Source organism: Physeter macrocephalus, chromosome 16 (assembly GCF_002837175.3).
Source record: "Physeter macrocephalus isolate SW-GA chromosome 16, ASM283717v5, whole genome shotgun sequence".
Taxonomy (NCBI): domain Eukaryota; kingdom Metazoa; phylum Chordata; class Mammalia; order Artiodactyla; family Physeteridae; genus Physeter; species Physeter macrocephalus.
This window is the reverse complement of record NC_041229.1, coordinates 66,596,225-66,612,647: the sequence shown is the minus strand read 5'-3', so window position 1 is coordinate 66,612,647 and position 16,423 is coordinate 66,596,225. Positions and strand designations below refer to the sequence as shown.

General features: G+C 47.7%; 1 protein-coding gene across 6 annotated transcripts in view; it reads right to left on the bottom strand.

Annotated features, from left to right (window-relative positions):
- Positions 1 to 16,423, bottom strand: part of MICAL2 (microtubule associated monooxygenase, calponin and LIM domain containing 2) — a 173,129-nt gene that overhangs the window by 128,044 nt on the left and 28,662 nt on the right. For all 6 annotated transcript variants that reach the window (XM_055091527.1, XM_055091528.1, XM_055091526.1 and 3 more), the window contains exons 2-4: positions 7,456 to 7,663; positions 3,456 to 3,572; positions 1,975 to 2,076 (exon numbers count right to left, since the gene is read on the bottom strand). In XM_055091527.1, the coding sequence (XP_054947502.1) occupies positions 1,975 to 2,076; positions 3,456 to 3,572; positions 7,456 to 7,663 (427 nt within the window). The remainder of the gene's footprint in view (positions 1 to 1,974; positions 2,077 to 3,455; positions 3,573 to 7,455; positions 7,664 to 16,423) is intronic.

Here is a 16,423-nt window from a genome sequence, read left to right as displayed (position 1 = left end):
CTGTTTACTTTGCTTAACATTTGTCTTGCTCCAGACAGAACCACTGTCTTCAGCACCTGTGGGAATTCCCCCCACATTGGCTTACCAGACACTGAAGCCTCTTGGCGATTCCCAAACTTCTTTGTCAAAAATCCCTTTGACTAAAAACCTTGGGTTGGGATTCCCTGGTGGTGCAGTGGTTAAGAATCCGTCTGCCAATGCAGGGGATACGGGTTCCAGCCCTGGTCCGGGAAGATCCCACATGCCGCGGAGCAAATAAGCCCGTGCACCACAACTACTGAGCCTGCGCTCTAGAGCCCGTGAGCCACAATTACTGACCCTGTGTGCCACAACTGCTGAAGCCCGCGTGCCTAGAGCCCATGCTCCGCAACAAGAAGCCACCGCTATGAGAAGCCCGCGCACCAAAATGGAGAGTAGCCCCTGCTCGCCGCAACTAGAGAAAGCCTGTGCGCAGCAAGGAAGACCCAACACAGCCAAAAATAAAATAAATGAAATAAATAAGTTTAAAAAAAACAACCTTGGGTTTCTACTCATTACTCCCTCATTTTGGTTCTTCATTAGACCTTTGTGGAAATGGTCAAAATGGCCACTAGTCTCTAGTATCTAACTGGGGTGATTTTGCCCCCCAGGGGCATTTGGCCAAGTGTGGAAACGGTTCTGGTCGCCACAACTGAGGGTGCCGCTAAGCATCCTACAGCGCACAGGACAGTCCCCACCACAAAAACTGGCCCCCAACTGCCGATAGTGCCCATTGAGAACCCTGCTCTAGTCTGCTTACCTGGTCCTCAGTTGCTCAAGTGGTTCTCCCCCTTCCTGCCCTGCTTTTCATGTTCACAAAATATCAAACCATCCCTCAAGCTGAGCATGGATCCTGGATTTTTATATTCACACTTACAGTTTTCTCAAACCATCAGAATGGGCTCAAAAATTCTAACAGTACAGCATTCAGGTTGGCAGCTTAAAATTTTTTTGTTTGAGATCCGTTATTGATTGCTTGGGGCGAGGGAGTGGGTATGGAAGTGAAGAAAGAGGAAAGGAGCAGCGGGCGTACAGCAGGTGGGAAGTGCCTCAGCTAGGCAGACTACGCATCCTGAGTTCTGTGAGATCAGCCCTAGTTTAGGGAGGGTGTTCTGTCCTCAGAGAAGGTGCCCTCCCCAGCAGACATCTGCAGCCTGCAGCCCTTGAGCAGGACAAGCTCAAAAAGCAGACCTGTCCCCAGCCCAAGAGATGCCATGTGGGACCACTTTGTCCTCAACCCAGAGTCTTAAACTAGTACAGCTGGTGCAAATTAGTATAACCTGTGCACCAATTAACCTTGGGGCTGGGGTGGAGGTGACTGAAGGCATTTCTCGGCAATGGCATTTCTTCCTCTCTCAGCCTGACTAGATTCTTCCCTAAAAACATGTTAACGCTTCCCAATGTAGAAGTAGAGAGGCACTGTTTTGTTCTTTGACAGTCTGGGCAAAACTCATCTTACTGCCCAGCGGTGAGCATGCTTTAAAGGTATGAGAAGAGATGGGGTCCTCCTTCTGGGGTATTATACTTCACAGTAAACCAGTACCATGAAGAGTATGAAAATGGTTCTCTTAGTTGGAAGAAGTATGAAAGCGCTTAGCACCATGGCTTTCACACTGGCAGATGCTCAGTAAATGTATGTTGATTTTTTTCTTTGAATTTCCATGGTGCTTTTCCTTTATAAAACATTTTTACATTTTCCCAGCCCTTATAGCAATGTTCTGAGAGGTTCTATTATCCATATTTTATAGTTGGGAAAACAGAGGTTCAGAAAGAATTAAATGGCTGTTCTCTAAACACTCAGCCTCAGGCACAGCAGGGCAGTCTGGCCTTCTATCAAGACCCCCATCCAGCTTTGGCACCTGCCATCTTGCCCCCCTTCTCCACACCCTTCCTGATATACCCTTTTCCCACTCCCACCCCTCCATCCTCAGCCCCAGGAAGAAGAAGAGTCTTCACCTTCCAGCGTGTTCCTGCGGCCATCGGCTCCAATGATGACATCAAACTCAAACTCTGACAGAGAGTGGTCTGCAGGGAGAAACTCTGCCCGCCAGCCAATTTCTGCCAGGACAGAAAAATGAGATGAGTTGGCAGTGAGAGATGGCAGGACACAGCGATTACACGCCCTCTGCGTTGGTCGTGAGAAATGGATAATGCCACAGGTACGGGCACCCCAGACAGAGGCTCCAGCGGAAAGACCCAAGCTGTCCAGATTCACACTTGAATTTGGAGTCCTTCTGGCTTTAGCTTCAGTTCAATCCAGGACAAGGTAAACCAGCAGTGCTAACTCCACGCCTGGTTTTACTGGTTTCTATAAAGGGTGGGAGTCTATCCTAACGATCCTCACACCAGTCTCACTTGCACCTTATTTATCTCAACAGATTCTACCACATTGTCTCTGTATCCCCCCATTCCTTGGTCCCCTCCCATTGCTAAACAGAACTAAAAGCTTGTGCAGGGTATAATGAAACCAGCGTGAATTACTACTTTATTATGCTCAAACGTTCTTGTTGGGCAATACACAGTCTTTTATGAAACCATTTTCAGATGCAATCTTGCTGGTTACCCATAATTAGGATTTAACACCCACTAGGGGTCTGGGAAAGGTTAAGAGCGCACAGGTCTCAAAGTTAAATTACAGCTGTTGTCCTGCCGCAAAAGCCAACTAACATCTCCCCTAAATTCTCAATATTCTGGGCAGAGGATGGGAGAAATCAGAGTTGTAACCTGCATGTGAAACTATGAGGTCCCTGACATGAAGCTGGACCGAAAACTGAAAGCCCGGCCCAGCAGCAGAAGAGTTTGACAGTAAGTAAGATGCAGAGGCATCATGAACAAGCTCTCTGACCACGATGTATATAAAAGATCAGAATTTATATAAATATACTAATAGGAACAAGAGATGAATTACTAAATAAGACATACCTACAATGGGTGAATTTTGTGGTTTGTAAATTATTCTTCAATAAAGCTTAAAAATATTATATACTAAATAATATTTTGAACATTTATTTCATATTTGCTCTAGAAACTTCACTTTCTTTACTGGATTTTAAAATATCATGCGGGTATAATAAGTGTATCCACATATCTATGTGTGTGTACACACAGCCTGAAGAGTATGCGAATGAACTTTATCAGACAACTGAACCTACGTCTTTTTCCTACTTACTACTTAGACTTCATCTGTCAAACTACTGCCTCGTAGTGACAGGGTAACCAAATTATATGTTAAATACTTAAGAATAAATCCCCTGGGAGCTGAAGAGCAAAGGTCAAGTGACAGCAATGGTCCACAAGGGTAAAATATCCTTTGATAAAATTGTGCCAAACAGCTCTCAATAAGCATAACCTTAACAGGAACATCCCCTAGGAGCTGCAAATGTGATTTCCGTTTTGCAATATCTGATTCCTAGACCGAAAGGAAAATTACACTGTACTTTGATTTTCTTGATCTTCAGGAGGCTCTAGAACCTTCACGAACTCCACATTCACATGGATTTCAACCCCCAATATCAAGGCCACCTTGAACAGGATGAGCTGCAACTGACGAATACCTGAGGGGAAGAGATGAGCGGTCAGTAGCAATGTCTGAGTGTCTCCTGTATACAGAACACTGTATTATCACTGCTCAATGATTTCCGAGCACAGCAATATAGAGGCATGCCTCATTTTACTGCACTTTGCTTTACTGCACTTCCCAGATATTACATTTTTTACAAATTGCAGGTTTATGGCAACCCTGCATCAGAGCAAGCACTCCCAGTGTCATTTTTCCAACAGCATTTGCTCATCTTGTATCTCTGTGTCACATTTTGACAATTCTAGCAATATCTCAGACTTCTGCATTATTACGATGTTTGTTATGGTGATCTGTTATCAGTGCTCTTTGATGTTCCTATTACAAGAAGATTACAACTCACTGAAGGCTCAGATGATGGTTAGCATTTTTTAGCAACAAAGCATTTTAAAATTAAGATATTTACATTGTTTTTTTAGACATAATTCTGTTATGTGTATACACTGGAAAGTCTATAGTATAGTGTAAATATCACTTTTATATGCACTGTAATTCATGTAACTCGCTTTATTGGGATATTCGCTTTATTGCGATGGTCTAGAACTGAACCTGCAATTTCTCCAAGGTATGCCTGTACCAACAACGATCATTACTGAGCACTAATTATGTGCTAAGCACTCTGTGTTCTCTCATTTAACCCTTACAGTGGCCCTTCGGGGTAATTATTCTCATTTTATTTTTTTTCTACTGAAAAAAAAATTTTTTTTTTTGGCTTGCCGGATCTTAGTTCCCCAACCAGGGATTGAACCCGGGCCCTCAGCGGTGAAAACGTGGAGTCCTAACCACTGGTCGCCAGGGAATTCTCTATTCTCATTTTAGAGATGAGAAATTAAGGCTCAACAAGCCTAAGTGACTTGCTCAAGCTCACACAGGAACAAAACTGGAATGTGGACCCAGATCTGTTTCTGAGACTGTGCTCTAGCTGTTAGGTAATCCTATAATGATGGTGGCTCTCTCTTTCCTGCCTCCTTCCTGAACTGGGCTGTGGGTTTGATAAAATGAAGATGGAAAGAGGCGTAAACAGAGAGACAGCAAAGAGCCAATACGTAAAGTCAGAGAGCAAACGGCTCACCCTGTGGGGGACCCTACCTAAACTCTCAGCCATCCAGGGTAAGGGGTGGAGTGGTGACTCCTCCCCACAAAGCTGGGCTCATGGTTTCCCACCTCCTACCCACTCTCCTAAACTCCCCCAAGGAGTGGCTCCTTGTTTCTCTATTTTGTTCCTGCCATTGAGCACAAATGGGCATGCCTTCAAATACATTTCTGAGAGCATAAAGTTTCAAATTATCTGTGGGTCCCTCTGTATTTTGTGGGCTTCGCTCATTTAACATTTATTGAACAGCTACCACGTGCCAGGTGCCATGCTAGGCCCAGGAGACGTGGAACACTGTCTAACAGAGGAAACATGGGTAAACAGAATGGGGCAGGGCTTGGGGGCTGGGGGCAAGGTGGGTTGCAGAACAGGCCCTGAGCTGCAGTCCTGAAAGCCAAGGGAGGAGGGACCAAGATACCAGACCCCATGGAGAGATTAAGGAAATGAAGACTACAGGAGGCCAGGGCACAGGAGGCTGGAAAGCTTCTGGAATTTCTTTAGCACAGTGGTGGGAAGAAATCAGACCACAGTGGAAGGTGGCATGAGTAGACAGTATAGGCAAAGTCTATGTCGCCTCTTTCTAGAATAAACACTTTGAGATGAAGAAAAGTAATGGGCTCTATCAGAGGACTGGAGGGCAGTGTGAGGTAAGGGCAGGTGAAAGGAGGGAAGGAAAGCAAGAGGGCCTAGAGTTGGAGAGGAAGTGGCCAGCTCGGCCTCCGGCCTCAGGGTGAGAGGAAGGAATGGGTACTGGGGAGCGGCGAGGGCAGGAGCAAGGAGAGGGGGCTGGGATGGGGAGTGCCCGTCAGCACTGGGAACTGGAGGAGGATGCTGACACAGGACAAGTGGAGAATTGCGGAGCAGTGCCGAGGACCAGGTCACAGCTGGGGCTGGAGACCATGGTCAGTCTGAAAGGAAGCCGATCAGCTGGGGCTTAAAGAACCCAACCCACCTCCTGCCTGGAAACAGGCCGTGGGGGAGGCCTGGCCTCTCCTCATAGTTTCAACGTTCTTAGTCTGTCTGGTTTTGGCACCCAGTAGGTGCTCAATAAATTCCCCCTGCCTCTCTTCTCGCAAGTATTAGAGCTGCCCTTGACAATGATCACCCTGAACGTTCGAATCTCCGTTCCAGAGCCCTGCCAGTGCTTCTGCATGCTGGCATATTTCCAAGGACTAGGGGTGAAATGGGGGCCCCATTAATGAGGCAGTGAGGGGCTCCCGGCCGTCAAGGCAGCCTGGCAGCCTGGGACCTCCCGAGACCTCCTGATGCCCAGCTCTGCCTCTCAGCAAGGCTCGATGGGAAAGTGGTGCATAATGTTGTCATTCTAAATTGGTACCAATATACAGTCTTCTGTGGGTGGTAAGGAATATCTGGAAAGCTGACACTGCAGCTTTCTGGGCAAATCCAAATTTCTTTCCAATGGACTCTTGGAATTTTCTCATGCCGGAGTGGGGACAAACCCTGGGCCACTGCTGGTAACTTCTCCTGTATCTGACTGCATTACACCCTGTCTGGCTGATAATTCTCTCCAGTTGTTCCCACCCTAACCCTACACCCTTTTCCCATCAGTGCCTGTCCCCATGAGAACGTGGCTCTCAGGGCTCTCCTTCCACTCACTGGTTGAGAGACTGCAGCTCTGAATTAATTCTGGTTTAGGGATCCCGACTCCTTCTTGCTCACTGTACCCCACTGAATGCAAAGCACTTCCTGAGCACCTACCACCTGTCAGGCACAGAGATAGCACATTTCACACGTGACCTCATTTAATCCTCTCGGCCCTCCTGGTAGGCAGGCATCAATCACGTTTAGGGGAGACAAAACTGGGGCTGGAAGAAGATAAAGAATCTGAGCCAAATCACACAGAAAATGGACAAGACAGATTTTGGACCCCAATCTGTTCATATGCTTGAACTCTCCCCCACAGTATTAACTTCCCTTTTATGAGTCATGATTGCTGTATATAAAATGGCTCAAGACCTCCTCCCTGCAAAGCATGAGGAGGGAGGCTGCTCTTCCAAAGCCCATCTGCACAGATCTTCCCTCGAGAGACCCAGGCCTAAGCAACGTCAGAGCAGGAGGCCTCGGTGCTCACCTTGCCCCACCTAAGCATTCAGGGATGGCCCGGGACCTGAAATCCACATTCCCAATTCCCTTTCTTTTCTGGATGAACCCCCATCACGATGGCCTCTCTCTTTTTAAAGTTCAAGGAAACCTGGTACAGGATCTGTCAATGGTGGCATTCCTCTGTTCTAAAACCTGCCCTGGTTCCCCAAACAGGCAACACGGTGTCCCAACTCCTTTACCCAAGAGGTCCCTGACAACCTGGCCCGTTGAGTGGTTTTATGTGGCTCCCTCTTCTGAGCTCCTTTAGCAAGTCTGACTGCTCTGTTAAAGCACATTTTATTACTGACAAAATCTCCGTGAGTTCTCTGAGGGTGCAGACTCTGTTACTTACCTCTGCCTCTGTTTCCCATATTTCATTCATTCATTCAACAGAAGTCTATTGAGCATCTACTATGTGTCAAGTACTCTTTTATGCCCTGGAGATACTCTGGTGAATGAGACATACCATGATCCCTGGCCTCATGGTGCTTCCAGCCTAGTGGGGCACAGCACAGGGCCTGGAATTAAATGTCTGCCAGTTGGATGTGTGGAGCCCCCAGAGACCTGCAAGATGAAATATCCTGGGGTCTCCACAATGTGGAGAAATACCCCATCCAGGGTCAGCCCCCTCCCCACAAGGGGTGTCACCAGTGGCTCCACTCACTGATATGGTCGATGGAACCGGCACAGAACTTCCCATAGAACTTCTTGGCTCCCAGGCCTCGCAGGTCATGGATGGTGAAAGGCCAGAGGTGCAGCACGTTGTTCCGGGAGAAGGTGTCCCTCTTCTCCACCACGACCACTTTGGCCCCCAGGTAGGCAAGTTCAATGGCAGTGCGCAAACCACATGGTCCTCCTCCAATGATGAGACACTGCAGAGGGGAGAGAGCAGAGAGGCACTCAGCAACCTCTAGCCTTGCAGACACAAGCCCCTAGTCAGCAGCGTAACTGGGAAGCAAACCCCCATCCACCCAAATCAATCAGTGAGTGCAAACAGAACACCTGTTAGGACCTGCCATTCACCCATCCGATGTACATTACCTGTGGGCCTACCACACACCAGGCACTGTGCCAAACCCCGTGAGGGACACACAGGTAAAAGGATTTGGGGGAGGCACTGTAAGATACACGTGAGGTTCAGAGTTAAACTGAACTGGGCTTAAATCCCAGCTCTGGCATTTAACCTCTTGGTTCAAGGTGGATGGAGAGAAGGATACTTTGGGAGAAAGGAGGGAAAGGAGAGAAAAGAGACGAGGATTAGTCTGGAACTAGATGCTGAGAGTCTGAAATGTCAAGCGAAGGAGTATGGTCTTGGCCCTGTAGGCACTGGGGCCATGTGGGCAGAGGTGACAAAACAGGATTCTGTTCAAGTCCCATGCTAGGTCTCAATGGACCCTGTCACGTTGAACAAGACAAGGGTCCTTCCCCAAGGAAGCTACAGCCCCTTAGGAAAGAAGGGAAGACACATAATGACCTACCGAACTAGTTATACTGGGCAAAAGTCCTTCCATTCAAATAAAATCTTATGTGCAGCACCAATCCAATAAAAACGGGAAAATGGTGATATTCTGGCTGAGAGACATCCCCACGCAGCAGCCTGCCCTACTCCCAGGCAATTCCTGAACCACCTTCAAGAGGCAGGAGTTCAACTGGGGGGTCTAACTAACTGGGGATACCCCAGCAAAGTCACAGGGAAGGAGATATGCACCCACACCCCACTGCTTGACACTGCACAGGCATCTGGAAACATCCCTTCTGCTTAGGATCAAAACTTATCTTAAAAAAATGCATTCCCCTTCCCCTAACTATAGTCCGTCATCCAGTTATCACTCATCTGGGGCCTCCAGACTCCCAAAGGGGAACTGCAAAGAAGCATATCAGAAGCTCCCACACCACAATCAGTGTGGCTTACTCGTTGGAACCTCCCAGAGCGTTGGTGGAAACTCTGTTAGGGGAAATGAAGTCACCGCTGAGATACAATTCACTTCAGAGACAGGGAGCGGGTATGCAAATCCTTTTGCTTCCTTTCTGGTTGGAGCTGACTACAGAGGACCAACTCCCCCAAGCCCAGCTTCCCTCTTTATCTCACACCCCAAACAGCTCCTCTGGCTCAGACATAGCCAGACCATGACGGGCATTTCAAAGCAAGACTCCAAACCCCGACACTCTGAGGCTGGCTTTGGGGTTAAGTCTAGATTCACTGCATTTCTTTGCAGTTAGCGCATCTTTTCCTGTTTGCTGAGTTCTGTCACTCCCGGGCCAGGGATGGAGTGGGGTGGGAGGATGTGGGGTGAAGAAGGGCAGGAAGGGCAGGAGGGGAAGCCCTCCTGCATCCTTCTATCATCCACCAGGCCTGACCCAGCACTGCTCCCGGGGCCAGGCAGGGGATCCCATTCCCACCAGCTGGGGGGCTGCTGTACATTTCTCATGCAAACAGTAGCTGGCGTACCATTTCTGACCCTCCCAGCTAAACCTGAAATCCCACTGATGAAAGCTCAGTTTTCCCACCACCCTGGGCGCCAGCTCATACTTCGGGCCTGAAATTTCAGAGACGCCAGTCATACCCAAAGCAAATACCAATGGGCCTAATTACATAAAGGGAGAAAATTCGGTACAGATGTTATCAAGACAGGAGAGAAGGCTTGTTGGCCGAGGCCAGGCCCGTTCCTCTAGGAGCACACTTGTTATGATTAACATGGGAACTCGGAGTTCTGACAAGAAGCCGAAAACCGCGGCTGCTACGTGCCTGGGCAGAGGAGCGGGCGAGAAGAGGGCTCCCCTGGCCTGCCCACAGTTGACGCTCTGGATGGCAAGCATAGTGCAAACAGACCGCGAATGCAAAGCGTTGTGATAACTCAACCCAAAGGAACTCTCCACCTTTCCCAGACGCATCCGGGCTTCACTGCTAAGGACTCGGTGCCAAGGAACAAAAATTTTTCATTAAAACTCAGCCCTGAGGCCGAGTCCCAAATTAGATTATACATTCCTCCCACGGGCTCTGTCCTTAGTGCTACCCCAGAACTAAGCTCCACGTGTTATAATTATCTGCATCTGATTCCCAGGCCAGTGTAAAAGCTCCTCAAAAGCTGTCCCCGTGTCCAGCACGGGGCCGGGCACACAGGAGGCCTCAATAAAGAACTGATGGATGAAGGAACTTCCCACACCCTCACGGCCCACCCAGTTCTTGCTGTCCGCCTGTAACCAGGATGTTCGGTTCACGTCAGCTAGGGTTTATGTCTGCATTTCCCACCCAGGCTGGGGGAGCTGGAGTCTGCCAAGGCCACCAGGATCATGGATGTCAGCAGATCTGTGTGCTCAGGCGACATAAATTTATTACACAGTGGGGAGCAGGGCAGATCCAACACCAGCAGGAAGTCCACTGTATAGATAAGCTTGGCAGTGCTTAGACCTCCACATTCGTGGAGAGAGACAAACACCACATGGAAAGACCATCTCTTTATTTATCAAAGGGTGGGAAGAGGGGATGAGGGGCCTCACCCATTGTCAAGGCACAGGGCTGGGGCAGCCCCAGCTCACACAGGACCCCTGTGCTCTCCCAGGGGAGCCCCACAAGCACTACCCACTTCTTGGTGACACGGTACATCTTCCAACCCCTAAGTGGGTAGGTGTGCTGGGACTGGTGCCAGGAATGCTAGAAGGATCGGTCCCCGGAGGGAGCCGCTGAGCGGAGCAGGGGCTAAGCCAGGGTTAGCCGTCTGGAGGCTTGATTTCCACTTCTGAATTCTGCCTCCAGTTTCCTTGGGGGCTCCGTGTGCAGACAGCCCAGTGGGGTGGGGCAGAGAAAGCCAGCACTTGCAGGCAGCAGGTAGACCAGGGTCTGCCACTCACAAGCTCACTCACCCAGCCTCTGCGCCTCACTGAAAAGGATGATTATAGGATCTAAACTGTATCACACTCAGCACTTTCTACTTGCGAGGCACTGTCCTAATCATTTCATGTATTTCATCCTTCCAACTGCCCTATCTATGAGATAACTGTCATCACCATCCGCACTTTGTACGTGAGGATACTGAGGCATCGAAAAGTCAAGCAACTTGCTCCAGGGACTGTTATTACCCCCATATTTGAGCTAAGAAATGCAGGCAAAAGAGAGTCAGAAATTGCTCCAAGGTGGGTCACCTAATGAGGAAGTGGTCAAGTTTGGACACGAACCCAGGCAGCGTGGGTCCAAAGCCTGTGCTCTGAACTGCTTGTCTGACCGTGAGGATGGACCGCAGCGGGTATGGTCAGGATGAAGGGAGGCCAGTTTTCGCTCCTTCCCTGCGCCCAGCACATGTGGGCCTCCTGAACGGAGCTGTGTTCAGTCTGAGTGCACAGGGCCTCTGCATGGAAGGCCTGAGCCTGGGTCTGAGCTGAGCTTCCCTGGGATGGAAATTTACAGGCTGGACGAAGCTAGAGCCCCTGCAAGTCCTGGGAAGCCACTCAGGCAGGTGCCATGGCAGTGGCAGTTTGGGCATGGACAGTGGCAGCCTCTCTAGTGCCTCCAGAGACCTGGCAGCGAGCTGAGTGACACGAGGTCACGTGTGGTGCCGTCTCCCTGGTAGCGGCAGCCCTCCCGGCATGCTGACCCACAGGCCAGCTCCCCGGGCAGTGCTCTGGTTCCAGGGACATGCCCTCACGTTTCCTGGCGTGGCTTCGCAGGCTCACCAGCTCTTAGGGCAGGCCACTTATCTAAACCCAGGCAGGAAGGCCCTGACTGTTACTGGGTTACCACAAGTAAAAACAGCTCATTCAGAATTGCAGGACAGAGAGTCATCAGATCCTAGGTGCCTTCCACATGCTAATCCGGGGGGCCTGCCCCGGGGGTCCTGGCCTCACAGCCTCACAGTGCTAAGTAAGGAGGGCTTACGAGAGATGCAGCCACTTACTGTTCGAGCCGAGGATGGAGAAATCTCTGTTGGGTGAGGGGGGGCCAGACCCGACTCTTCACAGCAACTTCAAGGGCCACTCTGGTGAGGAGCAAACCCTCATCTGACTTGACACGGCCCTGCCCCTGCCCTGGTCTGACTCTCCTGTATCTGGGTCACACCCAGTTATTTCTGGGTAACAATTACCACCACTTACTAACCTCAGAAATTTACAGAGAGGAAATGAAGAAAGATATCCTGTCTTCCCTGCCCACTCTCAAAACAATAATATGAATTGCTCTGAGAAACATTCCATTCCTCTCTGTCCCTCCCTTTCAGCCTGAGCCAGTGCTCTAACCCTTGTATGAGCAACTGTAACCAGTGACCATGGGGTCTGGATTTTCAGGGACAGTTTCATTTGCAAACATTCTGTCCCTGGGCCTTGTAAGTACACTCAGATTGGACCCCCTGTTTGGGAGTCAGAAGTACAATCATCAAGGCTGTGCTTCCTGCCTCTGGGTGCTGTTCATACCTCCTGTATCTCCCCCCATCTAAGGCATGCGTTCCCAGGAATTTCCCCCACCAACGGAAGAGATCAGCAGCCCACGACTCCTTTCATTTCAGCTGCCAAAGTACATCATCAACAGTGCCAGCTCTGTCCCACCTTTGCAAGTGCCTGTCCATCCCATATTGGGAAGAGCAAGAGTAGTGACAGTATTGATAATAGCAATAATAAAAATCAGAGCTCCCACTTACTGCCTGCTTCTATTGTGCAAGAACTGTGCTAAGCACTTTGTAACACAGGCACCTCATTTCCTTCCTACAATAACCCTGAACCGGGCATAATTCGTCACCATTTGGCAGATGAGAAAATTGGAGTTTAGGTAGGTTAAATGACTTAACTGTGGTCACAGGACTAGGTTGACAACTAACCTCGGATCCCAGAGTTTGTACTTGAAATCACGATCCTATATAAATTCTTCCAGGTTATCTTGGGCCTTGTGTGGTAGTGTTAGCATGTTCCCTCCTCAACTAGATAGGTAAGACCATTGAGACTCCTCTGTGGGATGGCAGAGGATGCAAGAGAAGGTTCCTGTTCCCAAACCTCAGGAGTCTGTCTGGTTGGGAACTAAAGAAAGGGAAACAGAGACCAAGAATGCTAGATGGTTTGGGACCACCTGTGACTACTGGAGACATTTGTGGAAGGGACAGATTTGGTCAAGAAAGGGTCCCTGAGCTTCCCTGGTGGCGCAGTGGTTGGGAGTCCGCCTGCCGATGCAGGGGACACGGGTTCGTGCCCAGGTCCGGGAAGATCCCACATGCCGCAGAGCGGCTGGGCCCGTGAGCCATGGCTGCTGAGCCTGCGCGTCTGGAGCCTGTGCTCCGCAATGGGAGAGGCCACAATAGTGAGAGGCCCACGTACCGCAAAAATAAAAAAAGGGTCCCTCCAGGACACAGCCCATGAGAGAACCCACCGCAATGAGAAGCCTGCGCACCGCAACAAAGAGTAGCCCCCGCTCGCCACAACCAGAGAAAAGCCCGCGTGCAGCAACGAAGACCCAACGCAGCCAAAAATAAAATAAATAAATTTATTTTTTTAAAAAAAGACCCTACATGACATAGCCCTCCAATTTCCCTTGTGTCTTCAGCTCCTACCCACTTCCCTCCCTCTCTGCACTCCAGCCGTAATGGTCTCCCTAAGCACACACAGGGTCTTTTCGCTTGCTTTGCACTCTGCCTGCTACATTCATATATATATATGGCTATTTTATAATACAAAAAAGGGAATATATTGCAGAAAATATATAGGACTAGTTTTATTTTTCTTCATATTAACATCCAGCTTTCCAGCATTTTAAACATTTGTAAATATTCCCAGCATCTACTTGTCTATTTTTCCATGATGGATTTTTTTTTTCCTATTTTCAATCAAGTAGCTTTACAATATTTTTTGCGATATCTTATTATAAAAGTTTTCAAATAAATAGAAAAGTTGAAAGCATTTTAGTGCACACCCAAATACCCACTACCTAGATTCTATGATTAGATTTTAGTCCCCTTGCTTTATCATATATCTATTCATCCATCCACCTCTCTACCCATTCATCAATTTAGCTTATTTTTTGGTGCATTTCAACGAAATTGCTGAATCAGTACATTCCTTCCCAAATACTTCAGGATACAAATCTAATTAACTAGAGTTCAATAATTATTAAAGTTCTTAACACCCTCTCAACATACACAAAAATACACTCAGAATGGTTTAAAGACTTAAACATAAGACATGGCACCATAAAACTCCTAAAAGAGAACATAGGCAAAACATTCTCTGACATAAATCATACCAATGTTTTCATAGGTCAGTCTCCCAAGAAAATAGAAATGAAAATGAAAATAAACAAGTGGGACCTAATCAAACTTACAAGCTTTTGCACAGCAAAGGAAACCATAAACAAAACAAAAAGACAACCTACAGAATGGGAAAAAATATTGCAAATTATGCAGCTGACAAGGGCTTAATTTCCAAGATATACAAAATAGTTCACACAACTCAACAACTAAAAAACAACCCAACTGAAAAATGGGCAGAAGACCTAAAGAGACACTTCTCCAAAGAAGACATACAGATGGTCAATGGGCACATGAAAAGATGCTCAACTTCACTAATTATTAGAGAAATGAAAACCAAAACTACAGTGAGCTACCACCTCACACTGGTCAGAATGGCCATCATTAAAAAGTCTACAAATAACAAAATGCTGGAGAAGGTGTGGAGAAAAGGGAACCCTCCTACACTGTTGGTGAGAATGTAAATTGGTGCATCCATTATGGAAAACAGTATGGAGGTTCCCCAAAAAACTAAAAATAGAGCTACCATATGATCCAACAGTCCCACTCCTGGGCATATATGCAGACCAAACTATAATTCAAAAAGATACATGCACCCCTATGTTCACAGCAGCACTATTCACGATAGCCAAGACATAGAAACGACCTAAATGTCCATTGACAGATGAATGGATAAAGAAGACGTGGTACATATATATAATGGAATACTACTCAGCCATAAAAAAGAATGAAATAATACCATTTGTAGCAACATGGATGCAACTGGAGATTATCATACTAAGTGAAGTAAGTCAGTGAAGAGAAAGAGAAGTAAGTCAGAAACCACATGATATCACTTATATGTGGAATCTAAAATATGACACAAACCTATCTATCTATGAAACAGAAACAGAATCAGGGACATAGAGAATAGTCTGGTGGTTGCCAAGGGGAGGGGGATGAGAGAGGGATGGATTGGGAGTTTGAGATTAGCAGATGCAAACTGGTATATATAGGATGGATAAACAACAAGGTCCTACTGTACAGCACAGGGAACTATATTCAATATCTTGTGATAAACTATAATGGAAAAGAACATGAAAAAGAATGTATTGGGTTGGCCCAAAAGTTCGTTGGGGTTTTTCCATAAGACGTTATAGCAAAACCCAAACGAACTTTTGGGCCAACCCAATATATATATAGGTATAACTGAGTCATTTTGCTGTACAGCAGTAATTAACACAACATTGTAAATCAACTATACTTCAATAAAAAATAAAAAAGGAATACATTATTCAAGTTTTTTCTTTTCAGGTAAAATTTACATACCAAAAATGTACACATCTAAACATACCATTTGCTGTGACAATTTACAATACGTGTGGCTTCTTATAGCATCGGTTTTCTCCCCATCAATGGTCTTTCTTCAGTGGACCTGGTGAGTTCTTGTCCCTGGGCTCTGGTGCTGACATCTTGGTGTACACTGTTATCAGCAAGGAGCTTCTTTCTAGTCACAGGGGAGGCTTGACCAGCCAGCTGCCTTGACTCCCTTTCCTCCCTTTGGGAGAGCAGAAGCCACAGACCCTTCTAAGAGCCCCCGCCCCGAAAAAAGGGTGTGGAGGAATCTCACATTCCTTTAGGAGAAATAAGGGAAAGAGACTTCTGAGACGGGCTGAGTCTAGATATATTCAAAGCTAAGAACTCTAGGGCCAGTTATAATCCATATGTAGAGAAAAAAGTAGAGCTAAGATACACGAACAATTTAGCCTCCAGAAACAGATACACAAGTTCATATTTATCACTTTCTCTCTTTCTTTTTAGTTACTTAGTGAGCTTTTGGGTTTTTTTGTTTTTGCGGTACGTGGGCCTCTCCCTGTTGTGTTCTCTCCCGTTGCGGAGCGCAGGCTCAGCGGCCATGGCTCATGGGCCCAGTCGCTCCGCGGCATGTGGGATCCTCCCAGACCGGGGCACGAACCCATGTCCCCTGCATCGGCAGGAGGACTCCCAACCACTGTGCCACCAGGGAAGCCCATCTTAGTGATTTTTAATTCTTTTTCAAGTGTGTCTATCTGACCTCCTGTGACCTCTTCAAAAGTAGAGGTATGTCTGGTTCACTTTTGCATCCCAAGCAACTAGCCTGACCCAGGTTAAGTGTTCAGTGATGTTTAGAAAAAAAGAGAGGTGAGAGCACTCAGCAAGGCCCTGGGTGGACCAGGCTGGTGTGGTGCAGGGGGGGCAGCAGGCACTGGCAGGACCTAGTAGGAAAAACTACAGCAATGGCAAGACACCCCTTCCCATCCAGTACTTAGTGACTTCTGAAAGGGGCCAACGTCATGGGTAACTCAATCCAACGAGAAAGGAGAACACAGGCTGAGTACCCACATACACTTTCCCAGAGTACCCACATACACTTTCCCAGCCCAGAGAACCCAGCCA